The 25,121-nt window shown below is 40.6% G+C and overlaps 1 protein-coding gene across 2 annotated transcripts in view; it reads right to left on the reverse strand.

Moving 5' to 3' along the window:
* The window catches only part of dcc (DCC netrin 1 receptor), a 1,326,174-nt gene that overhangs the window by 109,484 nt on the left and 1,191,569 nt on the right, over positions 1–25,121 (reverse strand). For both annotated transcript variants that reach the window (XM_087994379.1, XM_087994329.1), the window contains exons 19-21: positions 17,507–17,614; positions 14,239–14,433; positions 391–423 (exon numbers count right to left, since the gene is read on the reverse strand). In XM_087994379.1, the coding sequence (XP_087850505.1) occupies positions 391–423; positions 14,239–14,433; positions 17,507–17,614 (336 nt within the window). The remainder of the gene's footprint in view (positions 1–390; positions 424–14,238; positions 14,434–17,506; positions 17,615–25,121) is intronic.

Consider the following 25,121-nt stretch of genomic DNA (forward strand, 5'->3'; position numbering starts at 1 on the left):
GCTTAGAGATAGAGAAAAAAAAAAGAAGCATTGGATTCATAACAGCCAAAACGTAGCCCCTTCATGTGTCGAACAAATGCACTGGGTAATTAAAAGATTATTCATAGAAATTAGAATCTCATGTAAAAGGAATGAACTGAAATCAATTCACTTGATCTGTCTGACTAGAAAGACAAAACAATTCTCGTCTGAGGAAGTCTACTTCTAACTCATTAAGCACACGCTTCGGCTCAGTGGCACTTCATTAATGAGATTAATTACCACGCGAGCAGTAATTCCTTTCTGCATATGACCCTGAAGGATCATTGCATTATAAAATGGCACCAAATGTTATTCATATTGCACATCTCTGATTTGATCTGAAAAGTTGACAGTGTGGTGCTACTGTACCTTGGTCATTAGCCATTTTGTCAGGGTGTTCAACTGTAAGAAAAGACAATACTATTAGATACTGACAGCTTCCAGGAGAGACTTGCATGTGGAACTGACTGAAGTTTGAAAGACCGATGTAGCACAAGTTTATCACACTGACTGACTGGATTAAATGCATTTTTACTTTTACATTTCACTGATACATAAGCAAAAAGGACTGTATCAAGTTATGGAAAATATTTATCACCTAGCTCATAAGGGACCTCCATGAAGGCTGTGGATTTTAAAATTACTGTATCATTAGATAGATTTTTCAAAAAACGGATCAACTCAATCCAGTTTCAAAAGTGGACCTGCAAAGCAACTTTTGTTATGCCAGAAGTTTCAAAGTCAAATCCAACACATTCTGTCTGCATTTAGATGGAAGCTGACACATTTAAGCAGAGTTAACTAAGAACAAGATGATGAAAGCAATGGAAGGACAAGCTGATAGGATGAGATGAAGTGAGGTGGAAGAAGGAAGGAGGATTGTGTGGAGTGGAAACACTGAATGAGGCCTATTTGATTGATTAACCCATTTCTGTCTTAAGTTCTATGTAATTCCCTCTTGACAATGCACAAAGTAATTTGATACATGTTAATTTTTGCGATAATCATTGACATCTATATCACTGCTTCACCTAGTCCATGTGATCTAAAAATAGTTCACTCAATGTTTTACAAGCTGTGTTATGTCAGTGGTTGAGGACCATTATGGCAAAGTATACAAGGTGCACAAGATAATGAGAGGCATAGATAGATTTGATAGCCAGAGACTTTTTTCCCAGGGCAGAAGTTGTTAACACGAGGGGTCATAGTTTTAAGCTGTTTGGCGGAAAGTATAGAGGGAAAGTCAGAGGCGGGTTCTTTACGCAGAGAGTTGTGAGAGCATGGAATGCGTTGCCAGCAGCAGTTGTGGAAGCAAGGTCTTTGGGGATATTTAAGAGACTGCTGGACATTCATATGGTCACAGAAATTTGAGAGTTCGTACATTAGGTTTACCTCACATGAGGATCAATGGTCGGCACAACATCATGGGCTGAAGGGCCTGTTCTGTGCTGTACTGTTCTATGTTCTATGTTCTATGTTCTATAACCACTTCTTTAAATGCTGGGTGTTTGCCTTTCCGTGTGTCAAACTGGTAAAGCTTACTTGTGGATTATAATTACCTCAATCAAAAAAGTAATGTTCAATATTCATGTCCAATATTTCAGCTGATTCTCAGAAACAAATTTGCTGCTAACGTATCTTGTGTGGCATGTCTCTGCTAATGAATCCATGAAATTTGATTTTAAATATTAGTTTCTCTGAGTATTAGATGGAGTAATTTAGAGACAAAGTATTGGACTCTGAGTTCAAAACACTGTGTCTGAGTGGGTTTCCACTGGGTGCTCTGGTTTTCTCCCACAGTCCAAAGACTCTGTGTCGACTGGCCATGCTAAATTGCCCTCAGTGTGCAGGCTAGGTGGGGTTAGCCATGGGAAATGGTGAGATCGGATGCTCTTTGGAGGATCAGTGTGGACTCAATGGGCCAAATGACCTGCTTCCACGCTGAAGGAATTCTATGAAACATCGCCTTCATATACCAGTTTTAAGAGATATTCAAGATCAACTGCCCCCACTCAGTCAGCTCCATCTGTTTTCAGTTGAGAGCAAAATATGCAGTAGGGTAAAGCTCTCTATTCAGTTATATCTGCTTCACAGATGGCACCAACTCACTAGATAGCTCCCAACTGATAGAAATTAGCACAAAAGGAGACTGAGGAAGAGGTGAGGTGGGCACCATGTGTCAGGCAATCAGTGTCACTGAGAGGGGAGGGTGAGAGGGGAGCCTGTGACAGGCAGTCAGTGTCACTGAGAGTGGAGCCTATGACAAGCAGTCATTGTCATTGAGAGGGGAGGGTGAGGAGGGGGCCCTGTGACAGGCAGTCAGTGTCACTGAGAGGAGAGGGTGAGGAGGGGGCCCTGTGACAGGCAGTCAGTGTCATTGAGAGGGGAGGATGAGGAGGGGGCCCTGTGACAGGCAGTCATTGTCACTGAGAGGGGAGGGTGAAGAGGGGACCCTGTGACAGGCAGTGTCACTGAGAGGGGAGGGTGAGGAGGGGGCCCTGTAACAGGCAGTGTCACTGAGAGGGAAGGGTGAGGAGGGGGCCTTGTGACAGGCAGTTTCACTGAGAGGGGAGGGTGAGGAGGGTGAGGAGGGGGCCCTTTGACAGGCAGTCAGTATCACTGAGAGGGGAGGGTGAGGAGGGGGCCCTGTGACAGGCAGTCAGTGTCATTGAGAGGGGAGGGTGAGGAGGGGATACACACAGAGAAGCAGAACAGACAGCCCAGTGGTGGACCAGTGTGGGGCTCAGGAACAGCATCAGTTAGGTTAAAAAGGTCATAAAGTGCAGAATGGCTCCAAGAAGTAGAGTGACTGGTGATACTGGAGCACTCTGGGACTTGGAAGCAGGTTAAAAGTGGTAATGAGTGAGGAGACATCCCAGAAACAAACAACTGTCAGTGGAGCTGCTTCAACAGAATCAAAATGTGAGCATGCACAAAAGTATGTAGGGAAGTGGTCTTGTCTGAGGAATGAGATAGATGAGCTGGGGCACAGACTGGCATGTGGGAATATGGTATTATAGCTATGACCAAATTTTGACTGATAAAGTGCAGGCAAGAGGGACTAGTTTAGTCTGGGATTACATTTGACCTAGACTAGTTGGACCGAAGGGTCTGTTTCCATGCTGTAACACTATGAACGATGGGAAGGATTGGCAGCTCAACATTCTGATTATAGGAGATTCAGACAAGATAGAGAGGGGAATGGAACAGGGTGGGGTCGCAATATTTATCAAGGTATCAATTATAAAAGGGAACAGGGATGATATCTTTGAAGGATTGTCAAATAAGACTATATGCGTGCAAATAAATAACACAAAAAGGGCAAACACACTGTTGGATGAGTGCTATCAGTCCCTAACAGTCATGGAAAGATAGAGGAAGAAATATATGATCAAATTTCAGAGAAAAGTAATAAGGCAGTAATACAGGTCATTCTGCTATAATGCAACAGTTGTGCACCCTCATGCATAGAACATTGCGCTGTAGAAATAGCTATAGCTGTTAATAGCTATTAGCAAATAGCTATACCTGTTCATTAGAAAGTTTGCATTATCCAAACAACATATACAATTCATCAATCGCGTTATAGCCAATTCTTGCCGACTAAATGCATGTTATATTCTGGATTAGTGGTGCTGGAAGAGCACAGCAGTTCAGGCAGCAAAAGCTCCTCGGATGCTGCCTGAACTGCTGTGCTCTTCCAGCACCACTAATCCAGAATCTGGTTTCCAGCATCTGCAGTCATTGTTTTTACCTAAATGCATGTTATAGCAGAATGACCTGTAGTAGAGCACTTTAACTACCGAAATATGACCTGGAATTGTTTTAGTGTGCAAGGTAGGGAGGGCATAAAATTCTTAAATTACATCCAGGAGAACTTTTTCAGCCGGTACGTGGAAAGCCCAATGAGGGAGGAGTAGTTCTGTACCTAATAAGACTGGGCTGGTAGAAGGTGTATCAGTAGAGGAACATTTTGGAGATAGTGACCAAAACTCAGTTACATAAAGGAAAAGGGAAAAGTGTGGGCCTGGAAATAAAGTTCAAAACTAAAGAGAGACTTATTTTATTAAGATCGGCCCAAGTTGACTGGAAGCAGCTACTTAACAGCTAAAACTGAGTCAAAACTGTATAAAGAGAGGGGAGTGGTCAGCTCTCAGTTTTAGTTCAGTTTGAACTGGGAAGTTCAACAGGGAGCTGTGTGGAAATTCTCTCTCTCTTTTGTCTTCACCTTCAACCTGTAAGCATGTATTCCATTTATACTGGGTTTTAAAGGGAGTTTGCTTATTTGGACTGTTGTGTGTATTCTGAACAGCATAATTAAGTCTAGCTGGATAGGTTTATTCTGTCTTTATTCTATTCTTTGTGTTTCATTGTGTAATTTTGTGAATAAACTTTTTGTCTGTTTTAAAAATCTAGTAATCAACCTAGCTATCTCACTCCTGGTAATTTTCACTGTACACTTACCGAAACAATTTGCAAAGTTAGGTTTAGGTCTGCCTGCTTAAGAATGCTTTGAGTAGTCTGGCCTAGTCCATAACAATACCATGTGTCAGCCTTCACAGTGGAAAAGGACAATGCAGGTGTAGACATCAGACTGCAGCACTGTGAAACATTTGACAAAGTTAACACAGAAAGGGGGAGAGAGAGAAAGAAAGAGAGGAGGTATGAATGGGTTTTGCAACCTTTAAAGTGGATAAATCTGTAGGCCTTGGTGAGATATATTCTACTTCGTTGAGGGAAGGGTAGAAATATCATGGGTCCTAGCAGTAATTTTCAAACATGTTCTGACCATAGGTGAGCTGCCAGAGGATTGGAGGAAGGGATGGACCCGGAAATTGCAGGCCAGTCAGTCTAACTTCAGTGCTTGGTAAATTATGAGAATTAATTCATTTTTTCTTAAGGGATAATAGACAATAGACAATAGGTGCAGGAGTAGGCTATTTGGCCCTTCGGGCCAGCACCACCATTCATCATCCACAACAAGTTTCCTGTTGCTGCCTTGTCCCCATAACCCTTGATTCCACTATCTTTAAGAGCTTTATCCATCTCTTTCTTGAAAGTATCCAGAGACTTGGCCTTTACTGCTTTCTGGGGCAGAGCTTTCCATATATCCACCACTCTCTGGGTGAAGAAATTTCTCCTCAACTCTGCTCTAAATGGCCTACCCCTTATTTTTAAACTGTACCCTCTGGATCTGGACTCACCAATCAGCGGAAACATGCTTCCTGCCTCCAGAGTGTCCAATCCTTTAATAATCTTATACATCTCAATTAGATCCCATCTCATCCTTCTAAACTCAAGTGTATACAAGCCCAGTCGCTCCAATCTTTCAACATAGCATAGTCCCCCCATTCTGGGAATTGATCTCGTGAACCTACACTGCACTCCCTCAATAGCCAAAATGTCCTTCCTCAAATTTGGAGACCAAAACTGCACACAATCTTCCAGGTGTGGTCTCACCAGGGCCCTGTACAGCTGCAGAAGGACCTCTTTGCTCCTATACTCAATTCCTCTTGTTATCAAGGCCAGCATGCCATTAGCTTTCTTCACTGTCTGCTGTACCTGCATACTTGCTTTCATTGACTGATGTACAAGAACACCTAGATCTCATTCTACTTCCCCTTTACCTAACTTGACTCCATTTAGATAGTAATCTGCCTTCCTGTTCTGGCCACCAAAGTGGATAACTACACATTTATCCACATTAAACTGCATCTGCCATGCATCCATCCATTCACCTAGCCTGTCCAAGTCACCCTGTATTCTCATAACATCCTCCTCACATTTCACCCTGTCACCCAGCTTTGTGTCATCAGCAAATTTGCTAATATTACTTTTAATGCCTTCATCTCAATCATTCATGTATATTGTAAACAGCTGCGGTTCCAGCACCAAACCTTGTGGTACCCCACTGGTCACCGCCTGCCATTCTGAAAGGGACCCATTTATCACTACTCTTTGTTTCCTGTCAGCCAGCCAATTTTCAATCCAAGTCAGTATTTTGCCCCCAATACCATGTGCCCTAATTTTGCTCACTAACCTCCTAATCTCCTATGGATACAATATATCTGTACTTGGAGAGATAGGGATTTAAGAGGCTGGCCATAAACTGCAAGAAAATATCAATGGACTGGACGTTGGGCAGAGCTGAGCAGAAATGGAACTCAACCCAGAATTTTCTGATGCAGTGCACTTGGGCAAATCTAACAAGGCAAGGAAAAGTACTGAAAATCAGAGGCATTAGATCCCTGAGGGAGCAAGGCAGGAAGATAAAGTAGTTAAAAAAAACACATAGGTTATTTGCCTTAATTAACCAACATATAGATGATACAAGTTGGGAGATTATGGTGGAATTATACAGAACTTTGGTTAAGCCACAACTCACATATTTACATGTAGTTCTGATCACCAGGTCATAAGAAGGATAGGATTGCACAAGAGGAGGTGTAGAAGAGATTTACCAGGATGCTGCCTGGGCTAGAAAGGGTCAGAGCTATGAGGAAAGATTAGATAGGCTTGGCTAGTTTTTCTAGTTGAAAGGGGAGCTGGTAGGGTGTATAAGATGATGAGGGGTAGAGTTAAGGTGGTTAGCAAAACACTTTTTTCCATTAGTGGAGAGGTCAATAGTGGGCATGGATTTATGTTAACATGTCGAAGGCTGACAGGAGAATTAAGGAAATACATTTTCATCCAGGAGATAGTAGGAGTCTGGAGCTCACTTAGCGCACTTAGAGTAGTTAATTACTCTTACTACGTAGGGTAGTTAAGTCAGAAAGTTGTGTAACTTCTCCGTAGTATTGAAATATTCACTTGTGTTGCTCCAAGGCTGTGAGTCAAGAATGGGGTGACTCTGATCAGATCTTTGTTGACCAGTGCAGATATTATGGGCCAAAGGCTTCCTTCCATGCTGTAAATGATTCTATGAAACTGTTATGTAGGGATAAAAAACACACACAAAACAAAAGGCAAGGAAAAGACAGGATGATCAATTTTGGTTAGGGCAAGTTTGCTACATTTTCATCCTCAGACCAGATTGTGTTGAGTCAAGTCCCAACTGTTTCTGGGCTGAAAATTGGAAATTCATCATAAAGTAACAATAGGACCAGTAATCAGGTCATTTGCACCATTTCATTTGGAAACGCAGATAAATTGAGTATATTTCCAAAATATATACATTTTTTTAAAGAGAGGACAGTAATGTGAGTTAGCAAATTAAAACACTTGCATATCTTCCAGCCAAAGTCACATATATAATGCAGAGCAATGCCTCTTTGCACTGTTCTAACCTCACAAACAAACTTACAACTGAATCAAAGTTAATGCTTATGATGTTTTTGAGGAATTCAATATACTGCTAAATAATGGGCACATCTCTTCTGTAATCCAAACATTTACCACAAACTGGACTGAGACAATATCAAATAAATTTGATATAGAACACTTGCAGCATTAAAGAAATGAGACTTGCAGGCCACTAGGCAAAACAGTATTTAAACATATGTCCCAGAGGATAAATGATAGACAACTGACTCACTGTGACAACCAATCCTAATTTCATAGAATTTTTAAATGCACACCTGCCATCTCCCTTGGGTACTTTGTACAATTCACAGATTGTCATGACAGGATGTTTCTAAGCTCCCCATAGGTTTTTACTGAGTTGAAAGTCGATCCATTTACAAAAATATTGGCAACAGTAAATGAAGGATAACACATATTTCTCTTGAATTAATGAATGAAAATATTCTACTTCTTGGTTATAGACAAGTTTCCAGATTGAAAGGTAGACAAATAGGAAAATTCTTGTACGCTAAGTGAGCTCCAGACACATACTACCTCTGGATGAAAATGTATTTCCTCAATTTTCCTGTCAGCTTTCGACATGTTAACTTAAATCCATGCCCACTATTGACCCCCTCCACTAATGGAAAAAAGTGTTTTGGTATCCACCTTAACTCTACCCCTCATCATCTTATACACCCTACCAGCTCCCCTTTCAACAAGTAATCATGGTGGAAGACAGTGGAAGCACTTTAGGTAAAAGTCATCTTTATCGTTTTACTTCATTTTTTCAGAATTTCCATCAATCACCCATTGGAGAACACTCAAAGAAATTCGAGTAAAATCAAAAATATGAAACCATTACAATAAGCAGCAATTATGGGCACCTTGGCCCTTTGAGGCTGCTTCGTCATATAACAGGATCATGGCTGATTTTCTATCTCAACTCTACTTCTCTGTAATGTCTTAATTCCCTTAGTACCCAAAAGATCTATTGGTATTGTTTTGAACATTCTCAACATCTGAGCATTGATAGTTCTTGAAGGTGAAGAATTCTAAAGGTTTACAAACCATTAAGTGAAGAGATTTCCCTTTCTCTCAGTACCAATGACAAAACCCTTTCTGAGACTGTGTCAACAATTTCTCCACATTCTATATTCCTGAGGAAGGAGAAAAAAATTCTCAATTTGTATATCTTGTTAATCCCAACACAAATAGCTCATCTTCCTTCCATTCTTCTAAAATTTAAGGAATAAAGAACAATTCTACTCATCCTCTCCATAGTACACAATCCCCTCATCCCAGAAACAAGTCAAATTTCATTGCTGTTTCTCTAAGATATCTCAATCATTCTATGAAAATTGTACACATTATTCCAGATGAACAATGGCAACCTTCTGTTTTGTAAGGTTCTGCTATGGTCAGCTTTATGTGAAGCATCGCCTGGCGTGGTACAGGAACATGACAATCGCTGTCACATTTGGTGCAGAGGAGGACATTAGGCTGAGGAGGTGCATAATCTGCCAGCCTCTGTTTTCTCTGGGCTCTCTTTTCAGTCAGCTGAGCTTTCAATTTCTGCTCACCTATTCCAATGCTCTTCCAAACAGCCTCCAGAGGTCAAGGCCATTAGCAATTGTCTCCAGATTCTCAGTGCCAATGTCCATCAACCTCAAATCTCACTTGCAAGTGTTTGGTTAACAAGGTTATGGAAAATCAGGAGGTTATGACTCAGTGATCAATAAAAGAAGGTCACTGGGCATTATGAATGTGGCTGAGCCAGCATGGACATTATTGGCTTAGCAATGCATGCATGCTGATTGAATTAGCATACTCCAAGACCTCTGAGTTTGTGACCATGTCCTGTCAAATAATTCTAAGAATACTTGTGAAATGACAAAGGTAGAAACTGTTCAGCCTTCTTTCCCGCTTGGCAGACGTTATTCAGGTCTCGCCATTGTCGAGTGGTGTACCAAGGATGTAGGCTTAGGCAATTTGTAGATATTCTTGATCAGGTTTCTGTTCCATTAAAATAAAACAAACTACTGCAAATGCTTGAGATCTGAAATAAAAATAGAAACTGCTGGAATAATCCAGTAGGTCTGGCAGCATTCCACAGATCGTCCCAGACACGATGAGGCTTCTCGCACTTTCTGTTTGAATTGTTGCTGTACCACATTCTCTTACTCAGCATGGACTTTATAGTGACACGTTTTGCAATTAATGTATTGATTTCAGCACCAAATCATAGGATTGTCCATGATTAAAGACCTCAAATATATGAAGCTATCAATAGCATCACATTGTCAATGCTGATAGATGGTGGCATTGCTACACTCTGGACCATGAAATTTTTCTTCCAAATGATGATGATTAAACCAAACTCTTTACAGGTTTCAGTATGGAATGTCAATGCAATGTCATCAGCATAAAGTTCTGATGAGGACTTAGAGTCATAGAGTCATACGGTCCTATAGCATGAAGACAGGCCCTTTGGCCCAAACTGGTCCATGCTGACCAAAATGTCCTTTCCCACTATTTGCTTGCACTTGGCCCATATCCTCCAAATCCTTTCCTATTCACGCATTTATGCAAATGACTTTTAAACATTGTTAATGTAACCACTTCTGCTGGTAGCTCATTCCATATGTGTACCATCCTCTGTGTTAAAAAGTTGCCCCTCAGGTTCCTTTTTATTCTTTTCCCTCTAACCTTAAACTGATACCTTCTAGTCCTCAATTTCCCCATCCTTAGGAAAAAGACTGAGTGCATTCACCTTATCCATGCCTCCCATAATCATGTATACCTCTATAAGGTCACCCCCACCCCACCCACCCCCTCTTCCCCACCCCCACCCCCCCCCCCCCTCAGTCTCTTATGCCCTAAAGAAAAAAGTCCTAGCTTGTCCAACCTCTCCTTATAATTCAGACCATTGAGTTCAGGCAACATTCTTGTAAATTTCTTCTATACTCTTTCCAGATAAGATCCTTCCAATAGCAAGGTGACCAAGTGCAGGCTCACCAACATCCTGTATTACTGCAACATAACCTCCCAAGTTCTATACTCAATGCCCTAACTGATGAAGGCCAGTGTGCCAAAAGCCCTCTTCACTGCCTAGTCTACCTGTGACTCCACTTTCAGAGAACTGTCAACCTGGACTCCAAGATCCCTCTGTTCCATTACACTCCTTAAAGCCCTACCATTCACCATGAAACATCTATCCTGATTTGACTTTCCAAAATGCAAGATCTCACACTTATCTACATTAAAATCCATTTGCCATTTCTCTGTCCACTTCCCCAACTCATCAAGGTCCTACTGCAATTTCTGATAACCATCCTCACTGTCCATGATACCTCCTATTTTAGGGTCATCTGCAACCTGCTAATCATGCCTTGGACATTCTCATCCAAGTCATTGAAGTAGAAAACAAACACAAATGGGGCCAGCATCAATTCCTGAGGCACTTCACTAGTCACCAGTCTGCTAAGCAAATTCCACTATTACCCTCTGCTCCCTACCATCAAGCCAATTGTGTATCCAATTTGCCAGCTCGCCCTGGATCCCATGCGATCTAACCTTCCAGAGCAGCCTACCATGTGAAACCTTATCAAAGGCCTTACTGAAATCTATATAGACTATGTCTACTGCCTTTCCCTCATTAACTTTCCTGGTCGCTTCATCAAAGAACTCTAACAAATTTATGAAGCCTGATCTCCCACTCACAAACTTGATGCACTTTGATTCAGATTTCAGATGAACAATACTGAACAGCTTTCTGTCAGTTCTCGTATGTAAGGAGACTTCTTGTGTAGACTTTTAAAAAAATTATTCACTTATTGGGCTGTGGATAGAGCTGGCTGGCCAGCATTTATTGCCCATCCCTTGTTGCCCTTGAGAAGTGGTGGTGAGCTGTCATCTTGAACCTTTGCAGTCTATGTGTAGTAGGTGAACCCACAATACCCTTAGGGAGGGAATTCCAGGATTTTGACATAGTGACAGTGAAGGAACAGTGATATGTTTCCAACTCAGGAGTGGATTGAGGGGAACTTGCAGGTGGTGGTGTTCCCATGCATCTGGTGTCCTTGCGTTTTTAAATGGCAGTGGTTATGGGTTTGGAAGGTGCTGTCTAAGGATCTTTGGTGAATGTCTGCAGTGTACCTTGTAGATTGTACACACTGCTGCTGCAGAGCGTCGGTGGTGGAAGAAGTGGATATTTGTGGATGTGGTGCCAATCAAGTGGGCTGCTTTGTCCTGGATGGTGTCAAGCTTCAGGAGTGCTATTGCAGTTGCACCCATCCAGACAAGTGGTGAGAACTACTTAGGGTAGTGGTCTACTCAAATTTATCGCAGTCAGGGAGAAATTTCCTGTCTTTGTTTTTAATTAAGTCACTTTATTTGCTTCCTCACATGTTCCACTTTTGATCCCTTCATACATGCTTTCAGCATTCTGAATATTCTAGATAGCTAGTACTTCAAGAAATAATCTACAATTCAGCACTCTCACTGTATGGGAAGCAAGAACAGCAAAATACTGACTGGTTCAAAGCTAACATTAACATAATGGAACATATCATTAATGCTGAGTATTTTGCTCTCCTTAATTACAAGACAGGTTAGAATGATATGATTCTGAATCCATTAATAGCCATGTGACAAAGACCAAAGAACTGCTAGGTGGTGACTCAGAGACAACTGGCCTATTTAGTAAATAGCACAGCTTCTTTATTCTTGTAGTCCAATTCTAATAAATTTGCTTGGCTTCTGATTTTTTCATTATTCTGCATCAGATCTCTTATTGTGAATTCAGTAGAATTTCAGGCAAGAATGGAAAGCACATTGAAAACATTATTTATATAGATAGATTTAAGACAAGAAGCTAATAACAAAATAACTTCTTTACTCTCCATTTTTCCTTGGTCTTTTCAATCTCACAGAAATTGCAGCTCTCATTACAACACTAACAATGGTAGCAGGATCTTAAACAGACTTAGGATGAAGAAGGATGAAAGATAATATACTGCCTTGTTCTTAGACTTCTAAATTACTGGCTAGTATGTGCTTTTTTAAGTCAGGTTAAACAAAGCTTTGCCATGGTTCAGGAATGGATGGACAAACAGCTTACAAATCAATTATGATACAAAATTACCCTCCAAAGTTAAAGTTGCATAACTACATTGACATTCCACTCACTCAACGGAGGAGTATGAACAAATGATTGTTTACCCTCTCATTTTGATAAAGAAAATTGGAAAGAAACACTTATTATAAAGGTAGGATAACTTGCTTCCAGCTCCAGACATTAGCAAGTAAATGCTTTTAAATTGGAAATCCCCCTAGATCTAAGCTATTAGATCTCGTGAATACAAAATGCTAATGATCATTGATCAAAGGATTTGATAGACATTTCTGGCCAGAAAATACTCCATTTTGTTTATTCCTTCTATAGGCTTGTCCTCACCTATCTTACTTTTTTTGAGCTTTTTCACAACATCCTCTCCAATGGATCTGAAAGCTATGCTGATATGACAAGCAACTGCTGTTCTTTCACTAACATGATCGAACAATTGTTAATGAACAGCGCAAAGTCTGAATCTGGAAGTTAGAGTATTGAATTCAATGTCAAATCTGATACAGTCAGTGAAATAAAGAGAGATAAAGAAGGAACAGATTAAGTCAGAGAGGGAAACACAGATCAAAAAGAAAATTTGAAATAACAGCTTAATTTGCAATTAAAAAATAAATTCCAGCAACAATTGAAAGAATGTGTGTTGAGACATGTAAAAGTTAATGTTCAATGCCTGAGAAGTTGTTTGTCAGTGTTAAGACTTAGCATGCCATTAAAAAGTGTACTTGACATCAAATGGATGAACTCTTAACAATTTTTGTTAGTTTAATATGTTCTCATGATATAAGTACAGAATTTCATTCTGTTTAATACATTTAAACAGGGAACCACAGAGTGTCCAGATTTCCATGTTTAATTGCACATCTGCACTTGATTCAAATCGCTGTCTGATTTACGCATAAATACCATAGTTCCACTGGTAGTTTTAAAATCACTTCTGGCCTGTCATCTATAGATATTTTGGTTTTGATGTTCATGTTAAGTTCAATGCATAGATGCAATAGCCGAAAGTCATACTGAAATATTGGGTCAGAAAAATGTATGGAATTGTAATGTGCTCACCAGAAACAATTCCACTCAGAGTGTGGTGGGGGTCTGGAATGCACTCTCTGGGAGGGTAGTTGAGGTGCAAAACATCATAACATGTAAAACTTACTTGAATGAGTACTTGAAGTGTCATAGACATTCAAGGTTTTGGGCCAATTTGGGAAAGTGGGACTCAAGTAGCTGCCAGTGTATTTTTAGTGGGACAGACTTGATGGGCTGAAGGGCCTCTTCGGTTCTGTCTGATCCTAGGAATCACAGATCTACTTCATCTCATGATTTTAAAAGGCAAATTTGTACATTTTCAAGAAGTTCCTCAAAAGATTAGAGGGAGGCCTCATGGCATAATAGAATTTCAAAAACACACTATCGGACTTTATGAATTGACATTAGAATTTGTATATTTGCATTTTTATCTGTGCATGTCAAATAAACAGCAAACATCAGGATACTCAGTTTACTTCACTTATGAAGGAACATATACAAACTTATTGATGATTTGTTACAACCTTCATGCATATTGATGAAAGCATTATTCCTTTATCTTCCATTATGTTCTTTTTTACTTCTATGTCAAAAGAAATTTGGATTTTCTCTGTACTGCTTCTTAAAATGCCTGAAATTATCTCTTGAAAAAACACCTTCTGAACAATGGAATATTAAAATGCTCCACAAAATAAATCACTTTCAATGTAAGGCTACAAAATTAGCACAACTCTATAGGATCATTCATGTACATGGTTTCATGATTAGGGTTGAAATCTAACCTTTTGGTGTTTTGAACTGAATAGGTTCAGACACGGGTCCCAGGCCTTTGGCATTTCGTCCTTGAATTCGGAAGTAATACATCGTGTCCAAATTGAGATCCAGAATCTGATGGGTTAGTCTATCACCACTCACTGAGTCCATTGCCCATTCATCAATGGGCGCATTCTTCTCTATTGTATAAAACAAAGAATAGCCTAAAAGTGAAGGAAAAGATCATTAGATTATTTTGTGACAATAATGTGTTAACAAAACAAGAGTAAAAGTTATGGGAGAAACTCAGCAGGTCCGACAGCATCTTTAGAAAGAAAATAGAGTTAATGTTTTGACTCAAAATGTGAACTGTTTTCTCTCCAAATGGTAACAGACTAAGTTTTAACAGAATGGTCTTTGTTGTTTCAGATCTTCAGAATCCACAGTTCTTTGCTTTATTTTAATGTGATAATGACATAAGTTCATCATTTATGTCATATCCACAGTTTTTGAATTATTGAATCAGACGCATTATCATTACAAAACAAATTGACTTACCTTGGTCCGATTAACCTAAGAATTATCCCAAGGTGCTTCAAACAGAAGAAAAATGACTCTTAAAATATGATTGCAAATCAAAAGGTTTTCAAAGCTGAATAGGGAAGTAGCAAGGCAAATGGGTCTCAGGAAGGAATTTCAGTGTTGGGATAAAAGACATGAAGGTTCTACCACCAATGGCAACACAGAGGCAGCCAGAACTGGAATACTTAATGGTTGCAAGTTGAGGTGTAGGGTGCAAGGGGTTGCAGGAATACAATAGGTCAGGGCTGTTGAGAAATGGATATTGTGTGCAGTCCTGGTCACTTCACTACAGGAAGGATGTGATAGAACTGGAGAGGATACAGAGAAGGTTCACAAGGATGTTGACTGGGATGGAGAAATTGAGTTATAAGGAGAGACTAGGCACGCTTGGATTGTTTTTCTCTCAAGCAGAGAAAACTGAGGGGAGACGTGATTAAGTTGTATAAGATTGAGAGGGGCAGGGTGAAGAGAGAGCAGCTGTCGCCCTTGTTGAGGGATCGATCAAGAAAGGACATAGTTTTAGGGTCAGGGGCAGGAGATTCCAAGGGGATCTGGATAAAAAACATTTTTCACTCGGCATGTGGTGGGAATCTGGAATGCACTGTCTGGGAAGGTAGTGGAGGCCGGAAACCTTACAACCTTTAAAAAAATATTTGAATGAGTACTTCAAATATCATAACATTCAAGGATATAGGACAAGTGCAGGAAATTGGGATTAGTGCATTTTTTGTGGTAAGTATGTTGATGTAGACTTAATAGGCCAAAGGGCCTTTTCTGCACTGTATGAATCTGTGAAATTTGTAAATGATGACAAATTTGCTTTCAGTGAAAACCAAAAGAGAGCAATTAAGATTCAGGCTTTCATTTCGTGCAAACAGAGTATATCTAAGCTATATAGACCAAAAAAGGGTCACAAATTCTAGTCTCCATTTATGATAAATTACTGATCCCATCAGGAGTCAATGTGTGTGTTACAATTGATCTTAGTATTCCTGAATTACAGAGAAGTAAATTGCTTCTTTGAATCAGTCCAGCAGCCAAGGTTAGAAAGCATTTGTGTGTGAAGATCATATGCAAGCAGGATATTCCATGATAAACTCTACACTCAGCTTTGCTCGCCTGCTGCTGACAGTTAGCACCTCGGTTCACACATGAGGAATGACTACTTGGGCAAGATATCACAGGTGCAACCATGAAACCATTATCCAGCAAGTGGGGAAAAAATTGGAAGCATTTTTTAAAAACAGTCAGTAGTTTGAGTGACACCATGAGAGAAAAAACTTAACGGTTTATGACTATTACTTTCATTCTGAAGTAAATTAGAGTCTTCAAATGACAAACTGTTTATTTCTAGCTGGTACAGACTGTATTGCCAATTGGTTAACTCTGTGTAGTTGCAGTTATTGTAATTGGACATGTTCAGACATGTTGTGACACAGATCCAAGACAGATGGAAGCTGAATCTGTACATTCTGGCCATGTAGGGACACCATATCAAAATTAAAAAGATTAACAACTGTACCAGAATCATTGGGATTTGATGACACACCAGTCAGCAAATTGATTAAAAGAGTTTAACTTAAGTGATAGATGTTGTAACAGTTTATAATGCATAGAGCATAGTGTCATAGTGTCCTTCAGCACATTGACAGGCCCTTTGGCCTAAACTGGTCCATGCTGACCAAAATGACTGTCCACGTTAACCCCATTCCATTACACTTGGCCCATATCCCTCTAATCCTTTCCTATCCACATATTTGACCAAATGCCTTTTAAATATGTTAATGTAGCTGCCTCAACCACTTCCGCTGGCAGCTCATTCCATATGCATACCACCTTCTGTGTAAAACATTTGTCCCACAGGTTCCCTTTTATTCTTTCCCCTCTAACTTTAAACTGATGCCCTCTAGTCCTCAATTCCCCAACCTTGGAAAAAAAGATTGAGTGCATTCACCCTATCCATGCCTCTCATGATCATCTCTGAAATATAGGAACTTTTAAGACTTGGATGGGCAGGGGCAGAAAATGCATGCCACCTTCCAGTACCCATCTAAACCACATACATTTCCAACTGAGAATGATATCGTCATCCCTTCACTGGCACTGGGTCAAAAGGCTGCAACTCCCTTCCTAATAGCACTGTAGGTGTCCCTACGAATCAATGATTGGCGGCAGTTCAAGGAAGCAGCTCACCATTACATTCTCCAATGCAATTTGGGATAAGAATTGGGCCTTTAGCTTTTGTTGTGATTTCAGAGCACTGAAAACTGACCTAAAAAACATTTCTGCCTCTTTGAATTCAAGGCATTGGATGACAGACTGGTGAAATGTCAAAACATATTATGAAGAAGCAAGTTACCTGTAAATGAATGCTGTCACAATAAGATACACAAAATAACTAGTCAGTTTTAATTTCTTTACTAATAGGAGCTAACCACTCCAATAATAAATAGTCTAAAATGTTTATCACTGGAGCTTCCACTGTCTAAAACATTTCCAGGGGGCTGATCTGCCAAGAAAAAGTGAACAATTAGTCAAAGGTTACTTTTGAAAGCTGATTTTTTAATTAAAATTCAGAGTATAATAATTGTAGGATGATGAACAGGAGTGGGTAGAATTCACAATAGTTTTTTCTCAAATTTATCCAGATAGGGATTGCAAAGTTATATTGATGATATGAATAGAAATAGTCAAATAGAAATTAAGCTTCTTTACCAGTGATTTTTCCATTGGCCTCCATTGGCGGTTGCCAGCTAATGATGACAGCTCGAGGCTTTCCTTCTCTGGAAATCACAGTCAAGTCCTTTGGGGCTGAAGTGGGAGCTAATATCCAAGTAGAGAGCAGAGAGGAGGAAAGAGAAAGCAATGGTGAGTGACCTGTGGCTTCCTGCTACTGAAAGTTTATAACGCTAAAGACAAGACGTGAAAATGAATCTTCATTCTCAGCAAGTCACTTTAATTTTGAAACAGAAACAATAGTCACCAAGCTCTCTAAACTTGACCCGTAAAAGTTGAGTTTTCATTGCAGGAGGGTTGCGTTTTATAGGCAAACCTGGAATAAAGGCATAGCCTGCTAGGTGACCACAAGACCGCAACATTTAAGAACTAAAGAAGGCCATTCAGCCCATCAGGTCTGACCCACCATTCGCTGATATCATTGCTGATCTGATAGACCTCAACTCCATTTTCCTGCCTTTTCCCTAAAACCCTTGTTTCTCTTATTAGTTAAAAGTCTGTCCAACTTGACCTTGAATATATTGGATAATCCAGCCTGTGGTAAATACTTCTGCAGATTCACAACCCTTAGAGAAGAAGTTCCTCCTCATCTCTCTTAAATATTCAACTCCTTATTCTGAAGTTATATCCCTTGCTCATAGAGTCTCCCACAAGGTCAAAGACCTTTCCACATCCATCCTGCCAAGTCGTCCCAGAATCTTGTATGTTTCAATAATGTCATATCTTATTCTTTGAAATTCCATGAGTTCGTAGTAATAGCAAAGTAGTTGCCAAATTCCCAGAAGATCTTAGGGCTGCTTCCTCATTAGAGAGGCATATCTTTCTAAGAGAGATGGTTAAACTGAGGGCCACCATGCCTCAAATGAGCGGTGAGGTCAAAAATCAGGACTTTCATGATGACCTCTGTCAGTGTGGGAATTGAACCCATGCCATGAGTGTCAGTCTACGTCACAAACAAGCTAAGTAAAGGCCCAACTTAGAGAACATAAGAACATAAGAACATAAGAACTAGGAGGAAGAGTAGGCCTTCGGGACCTTTGAGCCTGCTTCGCCATTCAATAAGATCATGGCCCGCACTCACACCGCATCTGTTAATTCCTTTATTGTTAAAGAAAACCTACCTTACCTTTAAAAACGTTTACTGAAGTGGCGCCCCTACTTCACTGGGCAAGGAATTCCATAGATTAACAACCCTCTGGGTGAAGAAGTTCCTTCTCAATTCAGTCCTAAATCTGCTCCCTCTAATCTTGAGGTTATGACCTCTTGTCCTCATCTCACCTGCCAGTGGAAATATCCTTCTATCTTATCTATTCCCTTCATAATTTTATATGTCTCTATAAGATACCCTCTCATTATTCTGAATTCCAATGAATATAATCCCAATCTTCTCAGTCTCTCTGTATAAACTAATCCCCTCAAATTCGGAATCAACCTCCTATGCACCTCCTCCAGTGCCAGTACATCCTTTCTCAAGTAAGAAGACCAAATCTGCACACAGTGCTCCAGGTGTGGCCTCACCAGCACCCTGCAACATAACCTCCCTGCTTTTAAACTCAATCTCTCTACCTTTAGCAATGAAGGACAAAATTCCATTTGCCTTCCTAATTACTTGTTGTACCTGCAGACCAACCTTCTGTGATTCATGTACAAGGACACCCAGGTCTGTCCCTCTGTAGAGCAGCATGCTGCAACTTTTTACCATTCAAGTAATAATCCTTTTTACAGTTACTCCTACCAAAATGTATGACTTCACATTTATCAACATTGTCTTTCATCTGCCAGACCTTTTCCCACTCACTCAATGTCTGAATTTTCTCTGCATAGTTTCACAGTCCTCTGCACACTTTGCTCAGCCACTCATCTTAGTGTCATCTGCAAACTTTGACACAGTACATGTGGTCCCCAACTCCAAATCATCTATATACATTGTAACTAATTGTGGTCCCAACACCATTCACTGAGGCACACCACTAGTTACTGATTTCCAGCCAGAAAGCACTCATTTATCTCTATCTTTTACTTCCTGTTAGTCAACTAATCCTCTATCCATGCTAATACTTCACCCTTCATGCCATGCATCCTTATCTTGTGCAGCACCTTGTCGAAGGGCCTTTTGGAATTCTAGGTACACCACATTCACTGGGTCCCCATTGTCCAAATTGCTTGTAGTGTCTTCATAGAATTCCAAAAGAGTTGTCAAGCATGACCTGTCCTTAATGAACCCATTTTGTGTCTGCCCAATGGGACAATTTCTGTTGAGATGTCTCGCTATTTCTTCCTTGATAATAGACTCAGGCATTTTCCCCACGAAAGAGGTTAAGCTAACTGGTCTATAATTCTCAATATTTTGTCTACCTTCCTTTTATAAAGTGGCATCACATTTGCTGTTTTCAAATCTGCTGGGACTGTCCCAGAGTTATCCAACCTTATTCAATCTCTCCTATTAAGGCAGGTCACCCATATTTGGTAGAAGCCTGATGAACCTTTTCTGGATAGCCTCCAATGTCATTATTTCTTTCCTTAGTTAAGGGGCCCAAAACTAATCACAGTATTCCAGCTGTGGTCTGACTAGTGCTTTGTAGTTGTGGCAAACTTTCCTAACGTTATACTCTCTTCCTTTGAATTAAAGGTCAACATTTCATTTTCCTTCCCTATTAACCATTGAACCTGGATGTCAATTTTTTGTGATTCATGGACAAGGACTCCCAAATCCTTCTGTTCTATAGCTTTCCGCAGTCCTTCACCATTAAAGTAATATTCAACACCTCTATTCTTCCTGCCAGTGCACAACCTCACATATTTTTCCACATTATATATCAACTGTCAAGTTTTTGGCCACTTCCTCAAACTGTCTAAATTCCTTTTCAAATTCATTATGTCACCCTGACCATTTGCATTTCCACCAATTTTTGTGTCATCTGCAGATTGGCAATAGTAAGTTCACTTTCTCAGCTAAGGCATTAATATATATTGTAAATAACTGAGGCCCCAGCATTGATTGTGTGGCAAACAATTAGTTGCAGGTTTCCATCTTCAAAATGCACCCCCTTATCCAAACTCTGTGTTTTCTATCAGATAGCTAATCTTCTATTCATGCTAATATGTCTTCTTGATTATGTTATGCATTTCTAAATGCTCTACTTATACATCCTGTATAACAGATTCTATCATTTTCCCAATAGAAGTTAATCTAACTAGTCTATAATTACCTGGTTTATCTCCTTCCTTTTCATACAAATGTTTTAGATTGGCAATTTTCCAATCCTCTGGGACTTTGACAGATTCCTGGAAGATTACTACCAATGCACCCACTATCTCTTAGATTAGATTCCCTACAGTGTGGAAACAGGCCCTTTGGCCCAACCAGTCCACACCGACCCTCCGAAGAGTAACCCACCCAGACCCATTTCCCTCTAACTAATGCACCTAACGCAATGGGCAATTTAGCATGGCCAATTCACCTGACCTGCACATCTTTGGACTGTGGGAGGAAACCGGAGCACCTGGAGGTGGCCCACGCAGACACAGGGATAAAATGTGCAAACTCCACACAGACAGTCACTCGAGGCTGGAATCGAACCTAGGACCCTGTTGCTGTGAGGCAGCAATGCTAACCACTGAGCCACTGTGCTGTAGCTACTTCCTTTAATATCCGAGGACATATCCCATCAAGTCCAGGGGACCTACCAGCCTTTAGCCCCATTGGTTTCCTGAGCACTTTTTCTCTAGAGATAGACATTGTATATGTTTTGTCCCTTCCTTTGGTCCTTTGATTATTTAGTGATTTCGGAATGCTAATAATGTCATTTACGGTGAAGACTGAAGCAAAGTTTTACTCAACTCCTCTGCCATTTTCTGGTTCTCCATTATTTCCCAGACTCATTCGTTGATATGACTATGATCACTTTGGCTTCACACACTCCCCATATCCGATTCCATGAATCCTCCTTCATGGCTTCTCAGATACAAATCTGTAGCCCTGTACCCACACTCAGGGCTCTCATACACTTCATGCTAACTTATGACATGGTATCTACCCAGCATGGCTCTTTAATGCCCATATGCCAGCTCATGCCATCCCATGCCACTCACCCACTACCCTTAGTCCATATACCAAGCATGCCAATATATTCATTATCCACCATTGGCAGACCCATACTGAGGTGAGATATAAATTTCCATTGACAAATTAATTAAAAATCTATTCAATACATTTATTCTCCTGAATTCATTATAATTTCTAGCATTGGGATTCCATCTAACTTCAAATAGTTTACAACCACTTAGGTCTATCAGCCAAGCTGTATGATATTGAAAAGTTGTGAAATCAATCATGCAGCACAGTAATGATTACAATCAGGCTTGTGTCAGCAGATGTAGTGAAATAGTGAGCATCATTTTGTTTAATCACTGCACACTAATTTGTTCAAATATTTAAAGTTTAACATTTTTCTTTGACATCATTATTAATATCATCGCTGATAGTTCCAATGAATTTATTCACTTCTTAAAAAAACATTCATTTTGACTTTTCACAATTGGGAAGGGCACCCTAATTCCCCAAAAGACACATTGTCTCTCCTAAAGGAGCAGGTTCCCACACTATATCCAAAAGTACCTACACTTCTCCAAAAGGGTATTCTATCTCTTCAAACAATTCTGGCAGCATTAGATTTCTGGCTACCAGGTCAAAACTGCACAAGCCACAAGGATCGGTGCTGGGCCCTCTACTTTTTGTCATTTACATAAATGATTTGGATGCAAGCATAAGAGGTACAGTTAGTAAGTTTGCAGATGACACCAAAATTGGAGGTGTAATGGACAGCGAAGAGGGTTACCTCAGATTACAACAGGACCTTGACCAGATGGGCCAATGGGCTGAGAAGTGGCAGATGGAGTTTAATTCAGATAAATGCGAGGTGCTGCATTTTGGGAAAGCAAATCTTAGCAGGACTTATACACTTAATGGTAAGGTCCTAGGGAGTGTTACTGAACAAAGAGACCTTGGAGTACAGGTTCATAGCTCCTTGAAAGTGGAGTCGCAGGTAGATAGGATAGTGAAGAAGGCGTTTGGTATGCTTTCCTTTATTGGTCAGAGTATTGAGTACAGGAGTTGGGAGGTCATGTTGCGGCTGTACAGGACATTGGTTAGGCCACTGTTGGAATATTGCGTGCAATTCTGGTCTCCTTCCTATTGGAAAGATGTTGTGAAACTTGAAAAGGTTCAGAAAAGATTTACAAGGATGTTGCCAGGGTTGGAGGATCTGAGCTACAGGGAGAAGCTGAACAGGCTGGGGCTGTTTTCCCTGGAGTGTCGGAGACTGAGAGGTGATCTTATAGAGGTTTACAAAATTATGAGGGGCATGGATAGGATAAATAGACAAAGTCTATTTATCGGGGAGTTCAGAAATAGAGGGCATAGGTTTAGGGTGAGAAGGGAAAGATATAAAAGAGACCTAAGGGGCAACTTTTTCACGCAGAAGGTGGTACGTGAATGGAATGAGCTGCCAGAGGATGTGGTGGAGGCTGGTACAGTTGCAACATTTAAGAGGCATTTGGATGGGTATATGAATAGGAAGGGTTTGGAGGGATAGGGCTGGGTGCTGGCAGGTGGGACTAGATTGGGTTGGGATATCTGGTCGGCATGGACGGGTTGGACCAAAGGGTTTATTTCCATGCTGTACATCTCTATGACTCTAAGCCATGTTTAGAGTTCTCATTAGTTCAGCCTGGAATATGTGTACTTTAACATGTGTGAATTAGAACTGGGCTCTGCCCACATCAAGATTGCTGCTGCCAATTTTAAAAGCCAAGCTAATGCTTCTCCAGCTGAACCACTGTGTATAACAGTCGCAGTGTGATGCTCCAAAGCACAGAGCTAAGCTGTAGAGGGACTGATAGTAGGCCATATAGTTGCCAAAACAAAAGTCAATGAGTTTTCGCAGAGATTCTGCAAGTTTATTCAATGAGAAGCTGAGATTCAAAAACCAAGAAGGTTATAACAGTAATCCCAGGTTTGGACTGAGTTACCTGTTGTAGAATTTGACTGTTTCTCGATGGTGGATTAGCAGATGGAAGGAGTTGGTTGTATGATTGACCAGGTAACATTCCTACCACCTTTCTGCCCATGCTAACCTGTTCAGGGGAGCATGGCAAGCTGTAATTATCTGTTGAAAACAAGACCCTTATTTGGATATGTTTGCCACCTGCTCTCTGTCTCCCTATCCTTTGGAATGAAAGAGTCAATCTTGCTATTTTCAACTGTAATGGGACAATCCATAAAACTAGGAAGTTCTGGAAAAACTAGTACCAATGCGTCAACTCTCTCATTTCTTTTAAAGCCCAAGAATGAAACTGATCAGAATCAAGCACTTGTCAGCCAGCATTCCCTTTAAACTCCTTACTGGCTGTTCTGCCTCAAATACCTGTGTGCAGCAGTGACATCTGGAATGGGATGTCAATGCGACGGTTGGTGTGATTGCCATTCACGGTACATTGGGACAGTTGCACGCTCACAGCTTCGAGGGAACATTGGTGCTAGCCCACTTATTCTAACCTACAGCTCCAGTGAAATTAACTTTCTAGAATTCCTGCCCTTCTTTCATTTCCAGATTTACAGCTGCTTCTGGGATATTCCTTGTATTTTCTACAGCGAAGGCTGAAGCAATATACCTGTTCAACTCTTCAGCCATCTTTTTATTTTCTGTAATTAATTCTTCAGACTCACTCTTAATAAGACCATTGTTCACTTTGTTAACTCTATTTTTAAAATAATAATAGTTTCTATAATCATCTGCTCTTAAGGAGTGAATTTTATCAGAAGTATGCTGTTTCACTTTTTGTTGTGTTTCACTGAGGGATTCGCTCCAAGAGATCTTGTGAGTTTTCTCACTAGATCATTTCAAACTCACCTCATTAAATAGGTACTTCACCCCTTTGGAGACCCATTCATCCAGTGCTAACCCAATTCTTCCATTCACCATAGGCATAAGTACTTACCACTATCAGGAAAGCCCAGATCAATGGCACTAGCACTGGTGCCATATTTAGAAGGCTATTGAGCTGCCAGTCAGGTTTTGGTGGTCTATAGTTGGCTATCTCAGCTACTGCATCCACTTCCCACCAAGGTTGATACCCTATCACTCTAACTATTGCCTGCAGCATTTTCCCTCACTTGCTCGTGCCCACATCAATGCCATTTGATAGGAAAAAGTGAGGAATGCAGAAGCTGGAGAACAATTGAAAATGGGGTGCTGGAAAAGCACAGCAGGTCAGGCAGCATCTGAGGAGCAGGAGAATCGACGTTTTGGGCAAAAGCCATTTGTCATGCCATTTGATGCTCACTGCCCCCACACCCCCACATTATTCACCCTACATGATCTCTGTGCTGCCTACTCACTCACTCATGAGACCTCACCATTTTTCCTCCAGCCCTATCAGCACTAACTCTCACTCCAGGAGAAAATTCCAGACTGGCTGTGCGGGGTTCTGGATCAGTGGTGCTGGAAGAGCACAGCAATTCAGGCAGCATCCGAGGACAGGCAAAATCGACGTTTTGGGCAAAAGCCCTTCATCAGGAATAAAGGCAGACAGC

This window comes from Chiloscyllium plagiosum, unplaced genomic scaffold (genome assembly GCF_037043375.1).
Source record: "Chiloscyllium plagiosum isolate Xiang-an unplaced genomic scaffold, Cpla_swu_hap1 HiC_scaffold_1, whole genome shotgun sequence".
Taxonomy (NCBI): domain Eukaryota; kingdom Metazoa; phylum Chordata; class Chondrichthyes; order Orectolobiformes; family Hemiscylliidae; genus Chiloscyllium; species Chiloscyllium plagiosum.